Below are 15723 nucleotides of genomic sequence, written 5' to 3'. Positions count from 1 at the left end.
AGAGACAGAGACCTAGACGGAGACAAAGAATTAAAGACAATTAGATTACAAGACTCTTTTCTGCGAAATGCAACACCACACATCGCCTGATGTATAATGCAGCATAAGTGACCTCTGATACTGTAGTGGACTGGAATTTCAGCTGACATGTTAACCATTCCCACATTAATATCTCGGTATAATTTCCAGGGCAACATCCTTGTTAAATAGCCAGAAATTAGAGAGTTTGAATTTCAGAAGGAAGTCTCTTATCCTCCCAACTCCAATCTAATTTGTCCGTGAACATGGGCGGTTTTGCTTCCTGCTCTGGAAGAGGATAATGGTCACCATCTTAAGACTGGTTTTCTTCCAGTTTTCACTCAGTTAGGATTCTCAATTTCATAGCATTTAGTTGATTCCCCTAATAAAAACTCCAAATTCGGAATACAGCTTCTAATTAATAGTTATACTCCAATTAATTGCCATTGTGTTGTGTATTTGTTCTCTGAGGCCATTTCACTGTGACCCAGCACATTTTATAAAAAGAGAATTGTTAGAGAGGTGAAACATCACTTGAAGGAAAACGTTACACTAATAAATTACAATTTTCTTTTGACTAGAGGGTCCTTATGGTGTGTTTGCTGGAAGAGATGCATCGAGGGGCCTTGCTACATTCTGCCTGGATAAGGAGGCACTGAAGGACGAGTACGATGACCTGTCTGATCTCAATGCCATACAGCTGGAAAGTCTTCAGGAGTGGGAGATGCAGTTCACTCGTAAGTTCTTCTTGTCATTTGATGTTGGGAGTCTGCAACTCTAGTTGTGTTAACTAGGCCAGGCGATCCGGCGAAACTCATCTATTGTTTCAAATCCAGGGCTTAGCGGTACAAATGCAGTAAGGAGGAGGAACCGCAGCACAGAATTAAGCTCTGTTCTGTTCTACAGCCATGCAGATTGTAGGACTGTTTAAAACCTCTTTCCACAGTGTATTAAAATGTTAATTTGTTTACAAATGCATTCATATAGAATCTAATGAGAAGTGTTGGGTTCCTACTACAGATCCTAACTGATCTGAAAGCCTTGAAGGTTTTGACTTTTCGACACGTTAAAGTTTAGTACCAGTTGGTAGTTGGCCGAGATAGTCCTGCCCTGCTTATTGAGAAGGACCTGGATGTTATGGGTGAACATTATGGAGGAGATAAGTGTACAAAAGGTTAAATTTTTTGAACACATGGGGATAGGGCAGGGAAGTGGAGTTGAAGTAGAAGATCAGCCATGATCTTATTGAATGGCGGAGCAGGCTCCAGGGGCAGTATGGCCTACTCCTGCTCCTATTTCTTATGTTCTTGTATGTAGCAGGATTATGTATTCAGTTTGGATAAAGGCCAAAGCCAGTCCTGCAAGCGATGAAAATGCTCAATTCACAGAACGGTCTGAATTTTCATTTGTGCTCGCGTTCCTTATACTTTCAATAAAAACTGAAAGTGCAGAATCCAATTAGAGGATGGAAGTCTCTGTACGGAAGAGATAAATAAACTTGTGCCACAGAGGGGGATATGAACCAACGAGAAAAGTTCATCTTTTAACAGCCAATGCAATCCTCAAAAGCAGACTGGAAATGTTTTCAGCTTCTAATACTGAACTAGATAAAGTGTGTTTTCTTTTAATATAGTCGTGTCAATCTCAATACTTTTGGCTCTTAAATATTTTTATTCTTGCAAGGTGAAAATTGAAGAAAACTATTTATTCACAGCTCAACCTCTGCACTTAATGAACATCACCTTTTGATATCAACGAATTTTACTCGTGCTGATTAATTTTTTGGAAATGAGGACTGTGGCCTTGCAAGTTTGCTGATCTGAGATTGCAAGAATGTTGTGCTGGCACTCTGCATGTTTATATTCTCCCTCTGTCTTCAAGGTCCCACTGAGAATGCCATAGAAATTACAACCATCTGTCTTAATGCATTCTTAAATATTGACGTGGTTTCAGCTTCAATCACTAGTTCTGCTAGAGCAAGCCTTTGGCTGGTGGTAGCATTCCTGCCTGTGAGTCAGAGTGCAGGGTTCAAACAGTGAGCGAAGACCAGAGCTCCGGCTCTGACATCCAGCGGGTTACCCGCGTCCGTTAGGTGTGACGGCCTGTCCCACGTCGTATGGGTTGTGAGGGCCCATAAAACCCTTCCACCAAGTAGAACTAACCACCCTATGGGCTGATCTAAAGATGGATACTGTCAAGGAAGGAGTGCTCACATTGCAGCCTGCCGGACTGCAAATCCATCCACTCCTTCACACTGTTCTGAGGGAAGAATGAAGGTAGGAAAAAACTGAACAACTAACTATGGTCGTGCATTTCACAACTTCACAACCTCACAACTCCATGTTTAAAAAATAAAGTTTCTTCCGTCTGTCTTGTCCTATGAGCCCTCATTGTACACCCCACAATCAGTGCAAACAATCTCTTTCTAACTACCCTGTCCTGGCACTTCATCATTCAAGTTACCTTAATCTCTGTTCCAATAAAAACAGCTGTACAGTCAGGATTTTGTTTTTGTTGAATTTGCTGTTGGATTATAGCAGTCTAACTGAGTAAAATGACCATTTTGGTCCCTCGCTGTCTTTATTACTACCAGTCTTAGTTTTTTCATTCAATTTTCAAAAACATCCGAACACATTTGAAACCATTGTAGATTTTAATTGCACAGTGGTCGTGGGAGGAGTGCATTGATACATCCAAGTCTCGGTGTAACGGTGCTGGTGCTAGGATCAATGCGGATCAAAGGCTTGACACAGCTTGTTTAGTTTGATAAGTGTAGAAGAGATTACGAGTTGAGGGAAGGGGTTGGTGATCTCCCAACCATGCATCTGTGTATGGGGCATTCTGATTTACTAGAGAAACGGCCTGGTGAGGAGTTGAGATTTCTTCCCCTTTTCACAGGAGCATACTGGAGTGAGAACTAAATATTGGGAAGTCAGAAGCCATTGTCTTTGGTCCCCACCACAAACTCCATTCCCTAGCCACCGACTCCAGACCACTCCCTGGCAACTGTCTGAGGCTGAGCCAGACCATTTGCAACCTTGGTATCATATTTGACCCTGAAATGAGCTTCCGACCACATATTTCATATTTGCGAAAGGATATACTTGCTGTGGAGGCAGTTCAGAGAAGGTTCACTAAGTTGATTCCGGGGATGAGTGGGTTGACTTATGAGGAAAGGTTGAGTAGGTTAGGCCTCTGCTCATTGGAATTCAGAAGAATGAGAGGTGATCTTAAAGAAACGTATAAGATTATGAGGGGGCTTGACAAGGTGGATGCAGAGAGGATGTTTCCATTGGTGGGGGAGACTAGAACTAGAGGGCATGATCTTAGAGTAAGAGGCCGCCCATTTAAAACAGAGATGTTTCTATGAGGGTGGTGAATCTGTGGAATTCGCTGCCTCAGAGAGCTGTGGAAGCTGGGACATTAAATAAATTTAAGACAGAAATAGACAGTTTCTTAAAAGATAAGGGGTTATGGAGAGCAGGCAGAAGAGTGGAGCTGAATCCATGATCAGATCAGCCATGATCTTATTGAATGGCAGAACAGGCTCGAGGGGTCTTATGGCCTACTCCTGCTCCTATTTCTTATGTTCTTATATCCGCATCACCACTAAGACCGCCTAGTGCCACCTCGGGAACATTGCCTAACTCCGCCCCTGCCTCAGCTCATCTACTGCTGAAGCCTTCATCCATGCCTTTGTTACCTCAAGACTTGACTATTCCAACGCACTCCTGGCTGGCCTCTCTCATTCTACCCTCCGTAACTCATCCAAGACTCTTCTGCCTGTGTCGTAACTCACACCAAGTCCTGTTCACCCATCGGCCCTGTGCATGCTACATTGGCTCCTGGTTAAACCTCAATTTAAAAAAAAAAAATCTCATCCTTGTTTTCAACTCCCTCCCTGCTCTTGCCCCTCCTTATCTCTGTAATCGCCTCACGGCCCTCAGATATCTGCGCTCCTCTAATTCTGGCCTCTTGAGTATCCCCGATTTTAATCGCTTCAGCTGCCAAGGCCCTAAGCTCTGGAATTCTCTCCCTAAACCTCACCGCCTATCTACCTCTCTTCTCCTTCATGGCGCTTCTTAAAACCTATATTTGACCAAGCTTTTGGTCACCTGGTCTTATCTCCTTATGTGGCTTGGTGCCAAACCTTATTTCAGAACGCTACTGTGAAGTGCCTTGGGACTCTTTACTACATTAAAGGTGTTATATAAATACAAGTTGTTGTCCCAGTACTCTTGCACCTTTTTGGGATAAGCAATGGGATTTACCCAAGACTGTAATGATATGTTAATTCTAACAAAGGCCTTTAAACAGTCATGTTTTCTTTGTTTCCAATCTTTTGCAGAGAAGTACTATTACGTTGGCAAACTCCTGAAACCGGGAGAAGAGCCGACAGAATACACGGATGAAGAAGATACGAAAGATGGAAAAGAGGCTAAAGAATTGATAAAGGAGTGAAGTTCTGCAGTTTGGAGAGATCTATTTTTGTAGAATTGATCACACAGCAACAACATTGTATTGAATTTTTGGAGTAAGATTTCTGTGGGGGAGGGTGGGGTATGATTATCGCAACTGTTCAGTGCTATTACTCTGGCAGATGTTTTGTGTTGGAGCATGAAGTGAGGGTGTGAAAAACTTAAGTTGTATGGAGGAGGTACATCATTCTAAACAGCATAAAGCTGTAAATAATTGTAAAACTGTAATCTAACACTATTTGTCCCAGCCAAGGCAGAGCAGCCTCATCTGATAATCAAGCTACTCAATTCAGTCAGTTTAAAATTTGAAAATTCTTAACCAAAGCTTTCCCTCGTTTCTTTAATAGGAGAGAGCAAGGGCCTTTGTTGTGCATTAGAAATTAAGTTCCTAGAAATGCATAGATGTTACAGCGTGGAAACAGGCCATTCGGCCCGACCAGTCCGTGTCGATGTTTACCCTTCACGCGCACATTCCCGCAGAGCGTAACCTTTATTTAGCTGAAGTTGAGCTTTCTCGCAGTGTTGTCGGTCCACAAAAATGCGCAACACAAAACCTCTTTACTGCTGTACGGTCAGTTCTGTTCAAACATGTTGGTTTGTCTCTTGTCAATGTATCAGAGCCCTTCTCATCGGGTGCGGTGCCTCGGTGGAAGTATGTAGCAATAACTGAACTGGAGTAATGCAGGCAGTTTCTGAGGGTTGAGTTCGCAGGAAGTGTTATGTGGAACCAGCTCAGTTAAAACCACATTCCCTTTAAAATAATGGGCATATGAACCAAACCATTTTAATATGCATGTGAAATCATTCCAGCGGTAACTAACAAAACACCAGGACGTTTAGTTTCAGTAATTTTTCTAATTGCGGGAACAACATGAGCCGTTTCTGTGTCCTCAGATAACCTGATGTACTACAACCATCGGGTGGAAGCCTAATATGTGACTTCTTAAAAGAATTTTGATTTTTTTAATTTCAAAAAGCCCATGTATGCATTTGAATATGTTTAACCTGGTTAAAATGTTGTATACTAACCAAGTATGATTGAATCTGTACAAATATACATCAGATGATACTGTAAGCAGCTGTGTTTACTTTTTTTGTTGAAATAAAGAATGTCATTACTTGGAATTCAAAAAATATTGATTTCATTGTGTAAAAAATTAGAACTATTGCAGTACAGGCTACAGAAAATGCAATCCTTCATCAGGACTTTCCTCTGGCCCAGTTGGCAGATATACTTTAGATTCAGGGTACAGTAGTGTAGCAGCTACGGTGCTGGGACAGTTCCACCATGGAAAGTTATGAAATTTTTCAGTGAGTAATGGTCATTTGTAATGGTCCCAGAAAACAATCTTAAACTGCTGGATTGCTGTAGAAACTCAACTAATTCATTAATGTCCTTCAGGGAAATTATACCTGCTGCAGCCCCTCCCCACCTGTTATTTTTAGTACTGAGAATTGGGGTTAAAAAAGGTTACATTTTAAAAGAAAATCAGGAAAAATAATTTTAATCTTGAACACTATAAAATGCTGTACAAAAAGGGATGTGTATTCCAATGCAATAAGTAACCTCGGTCAAAAAATACTGTCAAGCTATTTTAATAAAATACATTTATAGTATTTGTCAATGGACCGTGTGTCACAAAATGTTGACTGCTAAAATGTATATTTAAAATAGTACATCATTGCATTTTGAAACACTAATATTTTTAACATCTGACCTGAAAATTGGTGCTAAAATTCAATTTTGCAATATGTGCTGTGAATGTTGTATTACAATCATTATGTGCAGTGTATCCACTTTGTTACTAGCATAGCTGTGGGTTATCAAAGCTTTTCATTTTTGTTTGCTTTATTCACAGTATAAAAGCTCTTAACTTTTCATTCATGTTCACTTTCGTTCCTTTCTTCCATCACCATTATAAGCTCTACATGCACTTTGTTTACTTGAGTATCTTGAATGTTGATCAGTGGTGATATTTGGGTGGCCAATAATAGAGTGTACCTGTCAAGTGTACAAACCCATAAAATTTTGTCTGGATGCCTATTTTTGAATACTACTTTCATTTTCGTTTTGGCACCACAGGTCGGGTGGGGAAAGCACCTAGTCCTTAAACTCCCTCAAACCTGTCCTTAAGTGCTAAGCTCAGATTTGGCACTGCTGGTTGTGTCCTGCAATGTGTGCATATGCTAGTGATGCCATCTTGCATGTTGCACAAATGTGTCATTACAACATTCATCATTTTGGGATCCACTTACAGGTCAGAATTGGGTAGAAATCTCTTTCCCCTAATTTTAATCCCACCCTCAAATCCAGGAATATATTAAAAATTGGTGGAAGCTGATATTAAAGCTCACTATCTATGCTGGATCTTCATGCCCTCTGAAGTGGCTTAGCAAGTAACTCTGCTTAAGATAATTGCTACAGTGGGCCTACCACCTCAATAAATGTGGCCTTGTTACTGTGAATTAAAAGCAAAAGTGCAGACCAAGCTATATGCAACAGTTTTGGACATGGAGTTTATGAAAGGTGAAGGATGATAGCCAATGGCATGTATGCGGGTTTCGGCATTGCGGAAGAGGGACTGGTGTTGGAGCAGAGACAGGAAACATTACACAAGTGCAAGTAATTGGTCTTTGTGTAGGGGGACACAGTTTGCTGGGTCGAACAGGACTCCATAGTTGCAAAGTCTGGTTCAGCAGTGTAATTTGTGGTGGGTGACAAAGACAATAGCTTCAGTCTTCCTGATGTTGAAACAGTAAGATTCATTCAAGTCTGGCTATTTGATGAAGTCTGCCAATGCAAAGGCAATGGAGGAGTCTGGTGAGGGTGAACGAGTTGTTGAAGGTGTGGAAGGTAACCTGCTGTCTTGTTAGTGAAAGGTAGATGAAGATGAGGAAAAGGATAGATCCTTGAGATACAATGAGGATGGAACAAGAAGACATTGTTGGAGATGTTTTAGTTACATTTATATAAATGGGACAAACCACTGAACTACACAACTGCAAGCAATTTTTTTTGGAGATGTGAATATTGATTAATTTAATGTCCCCTCCTTTGCATATGGAAAACAGTTTCAGCTCTGCACCTCCACACTAAAAAGTTACGTTTGAGTAAACTTAGGCAGTCCTCAGGATTGTGAGTACTGTACCTCAACTGATACATACACCAATTGAAAATCAGGAACAATATCATGTGATGTAGACTGCTGGGGGAAGAACTGCCTGAAATAAATTTTACTTACCAAAAAGTTGAATTTGGAAACATTCTGCAAGTTGGGGAAAGCCGCAAAGCATTAAATGTAGCTAGCAAGTGTGATGACGTTTTGGGGATGAGGTGATAAACTAGTTGATTAGAATTTGTTGAATCTTGACTACAATTATCATCTGATGCTCTAAGAATTTCACAGCCCTGTTTCAGCAATAGCCTACAATTACCTCAAATAAATTGATTTCCTTTCCATCGTCTGTGTGCCCTGGTCCAGTTATCTCCTGTCTTCTAACCCTGCTTCACCTGAAGACCACACTTGCTCTTAATTCCGTGTGTGTGACACCACAACAACCTCTTGCATTTATATAGCTCCAGTGAAAAAGAAGGGCGGTAAGAGAAGGGATAACCAAGGAAATAAAGGAGAGTATCAAATTAAAAACCAATGCGTATAAGGTGGCCAAGGTTAGTGGGAAACTAGAAGATTGGGAACATTTTAAACGACAGCAAAGAATGACTAAGAAAGCAATAAAGAAAGGAAAGATTACGAAAGTAAACTTGCGCAAAACATAAAAACAGATAGTAAAAGCTTTTACTGATGTATAAAACGGAAAAGAGTGACTAAAGTAAATGTTGGTCCCTTAGAAGACGAGAAGGGGGATTTAATGGGAAATGTGGAAATGGCTGAGACCTTAAACAATTATTTTGCTTCGGTCTTCACAGTGGAAGACACAAAAACCATGCCAAAAATTACTGGTCACGGGAATGTGGGAAGGGAGGATCTTGAGACAATCACTATCACTAGGGGGGTAGTGCTGGACAGGCTAATGAATCTCAAGGTAGACCAGTCCCCTGGTCCTGATGAAATGCATCCCAGGGTATTAAAAGAGATGGCGGAAGTTATAGCAGATGCATTCGTTATAATCTACCAAAATTTTCTCGACTCTGGGGAGCTACCATCGGATTGGAAAGCAGCTAATGTAACGCCTCTTTAAAAAAAGGGGGCAGACAAAAGGCAGGTAACTATAGGCCGGTTAGTTTAACATCTGTAGTGGGGAAAATGCTTGAAGCTATCATTAAGGAAGAAATAGCAGGACATCTAGATAGGAATAGTGCAATCAAGCAGACGCAACATGGATTCACGAAGGGGAAATCATTTTTAACTAATTTACTGTAATTCTTTGAGGATATAACGAGCATGGTGGATGGAGGCGTACCGATGGATGTGGTGTATTTAGATTTCCAAAAGGCATTCGATAAGGTGCCACACAAAAGGTGACTGCAGAAGATAAAGGTACGTGGAGTCAGAGGAAATGTATTAGCATAGATAGAGAATTGGCTGGCTAACAGAAAGCAGAGAGTTGGGATAAATGGGTCCTTTTCGGGTTGGAAATCGGTGGTTAGTGGTGTGCCACAGGGATCGGTGCTGGGACCACAACTGTTTACAATATACACAGATGACCTGGAAGAGGGGACAGAGTGTAATGTAACAAAATTTGCAGATGACAAAGATTAGTGGGAAAGCGGGTTGTGTAGAGGACACAGAGAGGCTGCAAAGAGATTTAGATAGGTTAAGCGAATGGGCTAAGGTTTGGCAGATGGAATACAATGTCGGAAAATGTGAGGTCATCCACCTTGGGGGGGGAAAAACAGTAAAAGGGAATATTATTTGAATGGGGAGAAATTACAACATGCTGCAGTGCAGAGCGACCTGGGGGTCCTTGTGCATGAATCCCAAAGTTAGTTTGCAGGTGCAACAGGTAATCAGGAAGGCGAATGGAATGTTGGCCTTCATTGCGAGAGGGATGGAGTATAAAAGCAGGGAGGTGTAAGGGGTTTTCACAGGGTTGTTGTGCCTTGGGTGTCTCTCTCTGGGCTTCTGCCCTCACAGCTTATGCCTGGCCTGTGAGGTACCCTGAGTGCTGCAAGAGCACCCCTGGAGAGACTTTGTCCACAGCTTATGAAGGGGGTTTTGAGACTCGTGCGTCCCCACAGCTTATGCCTAGCCTGTGAGGCACCTGTGAGTGTCAAACACTCCTAACCCCTTCTTCCCTAGCCTGTGACACACAGTTGAGCGTTTTCGAGGCGCTCCAAGCTTCCCTTACACGGTTCTGACATAAGACTCACGATCAGGAGATGTAATACAATAGAACTGAGACAAGGTGATTCCAAGAGGAACTTTAGGCTTCCAATTTATTTGACAAGGTGTAACTCAACAAACAGCAATACACCAACAAAACAATCCCCCTAAATCCCACTAAAACGGACCCAACGAAAATCTTGACACCAGTTTAGCAGTACAATGCCCAACCTCCCACCTTTCCTGGCCTAACTGAGTTTGGAGTTCTGGGGACCAGAGGTTATACTCACTACTGTGCCTTCCGCAGTCTGGTGGTTTGTTTCTTCTATCTTTGGTGTCTTCGGACACTGGTTTTCCTTCAGTGTCGAGAGGCTTGTGGTTGTGGTTGTTGAATCACGAGGGCAGGGAAAATCATCACTTCTCTTTTCACTATGTCAGAAACCCCTTTTTTATAGCCAGATTATCCAGTCCGCCTCTCCTGCTGAAGTCAATTCTTCTCATTGGTGGACTTTTGATTTTGAAAAATGCAGCAGTTTGAGGTTTTTAGGTTTTTTTCCCACTGATCTTAACCTACTCAAGGTTTGAGTGGGTATTGATTGCATTGGCCTCCTGTAGTCATTGTGCTAGTCTGGCCTGAGCCAGATATTTCTATGCCTGATGAAAAAGATGTTGGAATATGTATATGGCATTGTTTAAATGCTAATGTTTTCAAGGGGCAAGTTTCGAGGGTATACAGTTCCCAGACAATTTGATTAGTTCCAATGTCCAAACTGGCCCTTTTGATATTGACTCCACCCCTTTTCTTGCAGACCTTTTAAAAAATCCCAAATTCGATTAAAGTTCATAGTTTCTTCCATGTGCACTTTAGGATTTCAAACTTTCTGGTAGATAGTTCCAAATTAAATTCCCTTTCCTATGAGTCCAAACACTGGGGGGGGGGGTCTCCATTTGTGTCCCAAAGTTTTCCTTCCATCGGTTTCAATTCACAGCACAGACTGATCCCACAGCCCTTTTCCTTCTGGGTAAAATGAGGGGGTTTTCGTCCTCCCCTACAGAGGTCCTGTTGCAACTGTATAGAAACATAGAAAATAGGTGCAGGAGTAGGCCATTCGGCCCTTCTAGCCTGCACCGCCATTCAATGAGTTCATGGCTGAACATTCAACTTCAGTACCCCATTCCTGCTTTCTCGCCATACCCCTTGATCCCCCTAGTAGTAAGGACCTCATCTAACTCCTTTTTGAATATATTTAGTGAATTGGCCTCAACAACTTTCTGTGGTAGAGAATTCCACAGGTTCACCACTCTCTGGGTGAAGAAGTTCCTCCGCATCTCGGTCCTAAATGGCTTACCCCTTATCCTTAGACTGTGACCTCTGGTTCTGGACTTCCCCAACATTGGGAACATTCTTCCTGCATCTAACCTGTCTAACCCCGTCAGAATTTTAAATGTTTCTATGAGGTCCCCTCTCATTCTTCTGAACTCCAGTGAATACAAGCCCAGTTGATCCAGTCTTTCTTGATATGTCAGTCCCGCCATCCCGGGAATCAGTCTGGTGAACCTTCGCTGCACTCCCTCAATAGCAAGAATGTCCTTCCTCAGGTTAGGAGACCAAAACTGTACACAATACTCCAGGTGTGGCCTCACCAATGCCCTGTACAACTGTAGCAACACCTCCCTGCCCCTGTACTCAAATCCCCTTGCTAAGAAGGCCAACATGCCATTTGCTTTCTTAACCGCCTGCTGCACCTGCATGCCAACCTTCAATGACTGATGTACCATGACACCCAGGTCTCTTTGCACCTCCCCTTTTCCTAATCTGTCACCATTCAGATAATAGTCTGTCTCTCTGTTTTTACCACCAAAGTGGATAACCTCACATTTATCCACATTATACTTCATCTGCCATGCATTTGCCCACTCACCTAACCTATCCAAGTCGCTCTGCAGCCTCACAGCATCCTCCTCGCAGCTCACACTGCCACCCAACTTAGTGTCATCCGCAAATTTGGAGATACTACATTTAATCCCCTCATCTAAATCATTAATGTACAGTGTAAACAGCTGGGGCCCCAGCACAGAACCTTGCGGTACCCCACTAGTCACTGCCTGCCATTCTGAAAAGTACCCATTTACTCCTGCTCTTTGCTTCCTGTCTGACAACCAGTTCTCAATCCATGTCAGCACACTACCCCCAATCCCATGTGCTCTAACTTTGCACATCAATCTCTTGTGTGGGACCTTGTCGAACGCCTTCTGAAAGTCCAAATATACCACATCAACTGGTTCTCCCTTATCCACTCTACTGGAAACATCCTCAAAAAATTCCAGAAGATTTGTCAAGCATGATTTCCCTTTCACAAATCCATGCTGACTTGGACCTATCATGTCACCTCTTTCCAAATGCACTGCTATGACATCCTTAATAATTGATTCCATCATTTTACCCACTACCGATGTCAGGCTGACCGGTCTATAATTCCCTGTTTTCTCTCTCCCTCCTTTTTTTAAAAGTGGGGTTACATTGGCTACCCTCCACTCCATAGGAACTGATCCAGAGTCAATGGAATGTTGGAAAATGACTGTCAACGCAGCCACTATTTCCAAGGCCACCTCCTTAAGTACTCTGGGATGCAGTCCATCAGGCCCTGGGGATTTATCGGCCTTCAATCCCATCAATTTCCCCAACACAATTTCCCGGCTAATAAGGATTTCCCTCAGTTCCTCCTCCTTACTAGGGTATTGGTGAGGCCGCACCTGGAGTACTGATGCAGTTTTGGTCACCTTACTTAAGGAAGGATATACTAGCTTTGGAGGGAGTACAGAGACTATTCACTAGGCTGATTCTGGAGATGAGGGGGTTACCTTATGATGATAGATTGAATAGACTCGTTGGAGTTCAGAAGGATGAGGGGTGATCTTATAGAAACATTTAAAATAATGAAAGGGATAGACAAGATAGAGGCAGAGAGGTTGTTTCCACTAGTCGGGGAGACTAGAACTAGGGGGCACAGCCTCAAAATACAGGGGAGCCAATTTAAAACCGAGTTGAGAAGGAATTTCTTCTCCCAGAGGGTTGTGAATCTGTGAAATTCTCTGCCCAGGGATGCCGTTGAGGCTAGCTCATTGAATGTATTCAAATCACAGATAGATAGATTTTTAATCAATAAGGGAATTAAGGGTTATGGGGAGCGGGCGGGTAAGTGGAGCTGAGTCCACTGCCAGATCAGCCACGATCTTGTTGAGTGGCGGAGCAGGCTCGAGGGGCTAGATGGCCTACTCCTGTTCCTAATTCTTACATTCTTATGTTTAATGTAGTAAAATGTGCCACGGCACTTATCAAACTAAATTTGACACCGAGTCACATGAGATATTAGGGCAGGTGACCAAAAGCTAGGTCAAAGAGGTAGGTTTTAAGGAGCTTCTTAAGAGATTGAATAATAAGTGTGCAAAATATTTAACCTTGGCCTTATCTTTATTTAATTGTAATGCACAAGGTGCTACTTTCACCATCACAAACCCCTGGAGTTGTCTCACTAATATTGCCAACAGTACAATGTTACACTGGTACAATACGAATGGATAAATGATTTTACAGGGAAAAAGTGCACCTCTTTCCCTTTACATTTAAGGAGCAAATGGGAGGTGACAGAGAACAGCACATAATCTGCAATATATCTGTGGTTCTTTCAATCCAGGTTCAGTTCAGCAGAAATAATGTAGGTCTTAATCAGTTTGATCACAGTTTGCTTTGGTTTTACACTGCCGGTGACCCATGTGCAAAGTCAATTTTTAAAAGTTCCCAAAAGTTAAGCTTTTAACTCTTTAAGCTCTTCGATATTAGAAAATGTCATCAGCTTTTGGACCTATGAGCATCAGGCAGAATTCTACCTACCAAAACAGAAAACATCATAGAGCCAGCAGTATAAGTGAGCATTGCTAGTTCTAAGCCAGTGTCAGTATCAGACCATTTATAATGCATGTTGTGAATGAAATCTGATTTGAACAAATGCAGTTCAACAAAGGCTGGAATTTAAATATTCTGAATTTTTATTTTAACAACTCGCCTCCGAAACAAACATGAGTTTGAACCTGGAACAGCCAGCAGCAGGAATGTGCTGTAGTGAAGTAAGTTTCTCCATGAGCTTGTGAGTGGGTTATGGCATATAATTTATATAAATACTTGTATTATTATCTCTAATACAAGATTAGAACTCCTAAGCGGAATGCAATGGCAATTTAGATTGCGGGGGGTAGCGTTAAATATTCAATGTAAAACCTGCAGAGTTATTTACGCTAGTCTTCAATCAGAGGTTTTTTAAAAAATTAATCTCCGGCCTCAAATTAAAAAAGAAATTCAACTGCTTGCCAATAATTCCCAGTGCCAATAATACCTAATGCAAATCATCAACCTCTTTAGAAACAACAAGGAGAGGATATATGTCAGATTAGGAGTTTTGCAGCAGGGGATGGACACCAGGATATAGCATTTGAAAGGAGAAACAAAGAGCACAAAGGATAGGGAGAGACAGCACTAGAGTAAGAAATAGTACGGTATTAGGTGGGGTCAGACTAAGGGAGAATGCAGGAAGGTCTAAGAAAGGTTTAAAGTGCATGTGTGTAAATGCACAAAGCATGGTAAATAAGGTTGGTGAGCTGCAGGCACAAATAGCCACATGAGAATATGATGTGGCGATAACAGAGACCTGGCTCAAAAAAGGGCAGGATTGGGTACTAAATATTCCTGGATATAAGGTGTTCATGAAAGATAGAGAAGGAAAGGAGATGGGGTGGCAGAATTGAATATGGAGAATATTACAGTGCTGGAGAGAGAAGATGTCCTCGATGGGTAAAGGACAGAATCTATTTGGTTAGAGTTAAGAAACAATAGAGGTGCCATTACACTACTAGGTGTATTCTATAGGCCACCAACTACTGGGAAGGATATAGAGAAGCAAATTTGCAGGGAGATTACAAAGAGGTGCAAGAACTATAGAGTAGTGATAATGGGGGATTTCAACTATCCGAATATAGACTGGGATAGCAATAGTGTAAAGGGCAGAGAAGAGGAAGAATTTCTGAAGTGTATTCAGGAGAACTTTCTTGATCGGTACATTTCCAGCCCAACAAGGAAGGAGATATTGCTGGATCTGGTTCTGGGGAATGAGGTGGGTCAAGTGGAGCAAGTGTCAGTAGGGGAACATTTAGGGAACAGTGTTTATAATATCATAAGGTTTAGATTAGTTATAGAAAAGGACAGTGAGCAATCTAGAGTAAAAATACTTAATTGGAGGAAGGCCAATTTCAGTGGGTTGAGAATAGATCTGGCTCGGGTAAACTGGATTCAAAGGTTGGCAGGCAAAACTGTAATCGAACAATGGGTTGCCTTTAAAAAGAGATGTACAATTCCCTGTCTGGAGTAAAAATAAAACGGGGAAGGTGGCTCAACCGTGGCTAACAAAGGAAATTAAGGATAGTGTTAAATCCAAGGAAGAGGCATATAAATTGGCCAGAAAAAGCAGCAAACCTGAGGACTGGGAGAAATTTAGAATTCAGCTGAGGAGGACAAAGGGTTTAATTAGCAGGGGGAAAATAGAGTATGAGAGGAAGCTTGCTGGGAACATAAAAACTGACTGCAAAAGCTTCTATAGATATGTGAAGAGAAAAAGATTAGTGAAGACAAATGTAGGTCCCTTGCAGTCAGATTCAGGTGAATTTATAATGGGGAATAAAGAAATGGCAGACCAGTTGAACAAATACGTTGGTTCTGTCTTCACAAAGGAAGACACAAATAACGTTCCGGAAATACTAGGAGACCGAGGGTCTAGAGGAAAGGAGAAACTGAAGGAAATCCTTATTAGGCAGGAAATCGTGTTAAGGAAATTGATGGGATTGAAGGCTGATAAATCCCCGGGGCCTGATAGTCTGCATCCCAGAATACTTAA

The 15723-nt window shown here is 41.9% G+C and overlaps 1 protein-coding gene across 1 annotated transcript; it reads left to right on the top strand.

The window, feature by feature from the left end:
- Window positions 1–595: 595 nt before the first annotated feature.
- LOC139245508 (membrane-associated progesterone receptor component 2-like) lies at window positions 596–5630 on the top strand (the record flags this gene model as incomplete). The annotated part of the gene is made up of 2 exons (XM_070871172.1): window positions 596–755; window positions 4367–5630. Coding segments are annotated over 2 exons (273 nt in total), but the record flags the coding sequence as incomplete, so codon positions are not given.
- Window positions 5631–15723: the final 10093 nt, after the last annotated feature.

This window comes from Pristiophorus japonicus, unplaced genomic scaffold (genome assembly GCF_044704955.1).
Source record: "Pristiophorus japonicus isolate sPriJap1 unplaced genomic scaffold, sPriJap1.hap1 HAP1_SCAFFOLD_2215, whole genome shotgun sequence".
Taxonomy (NCBI): Eukaryota; Metazoa; Chordata; class Chondrichthyes; family Pristiophoridae; genus Pristiophorus; species Pristiophorus japonicus.
This window is presented reverse-complemented; position numbering and strand designations above follow the sequence as displayed.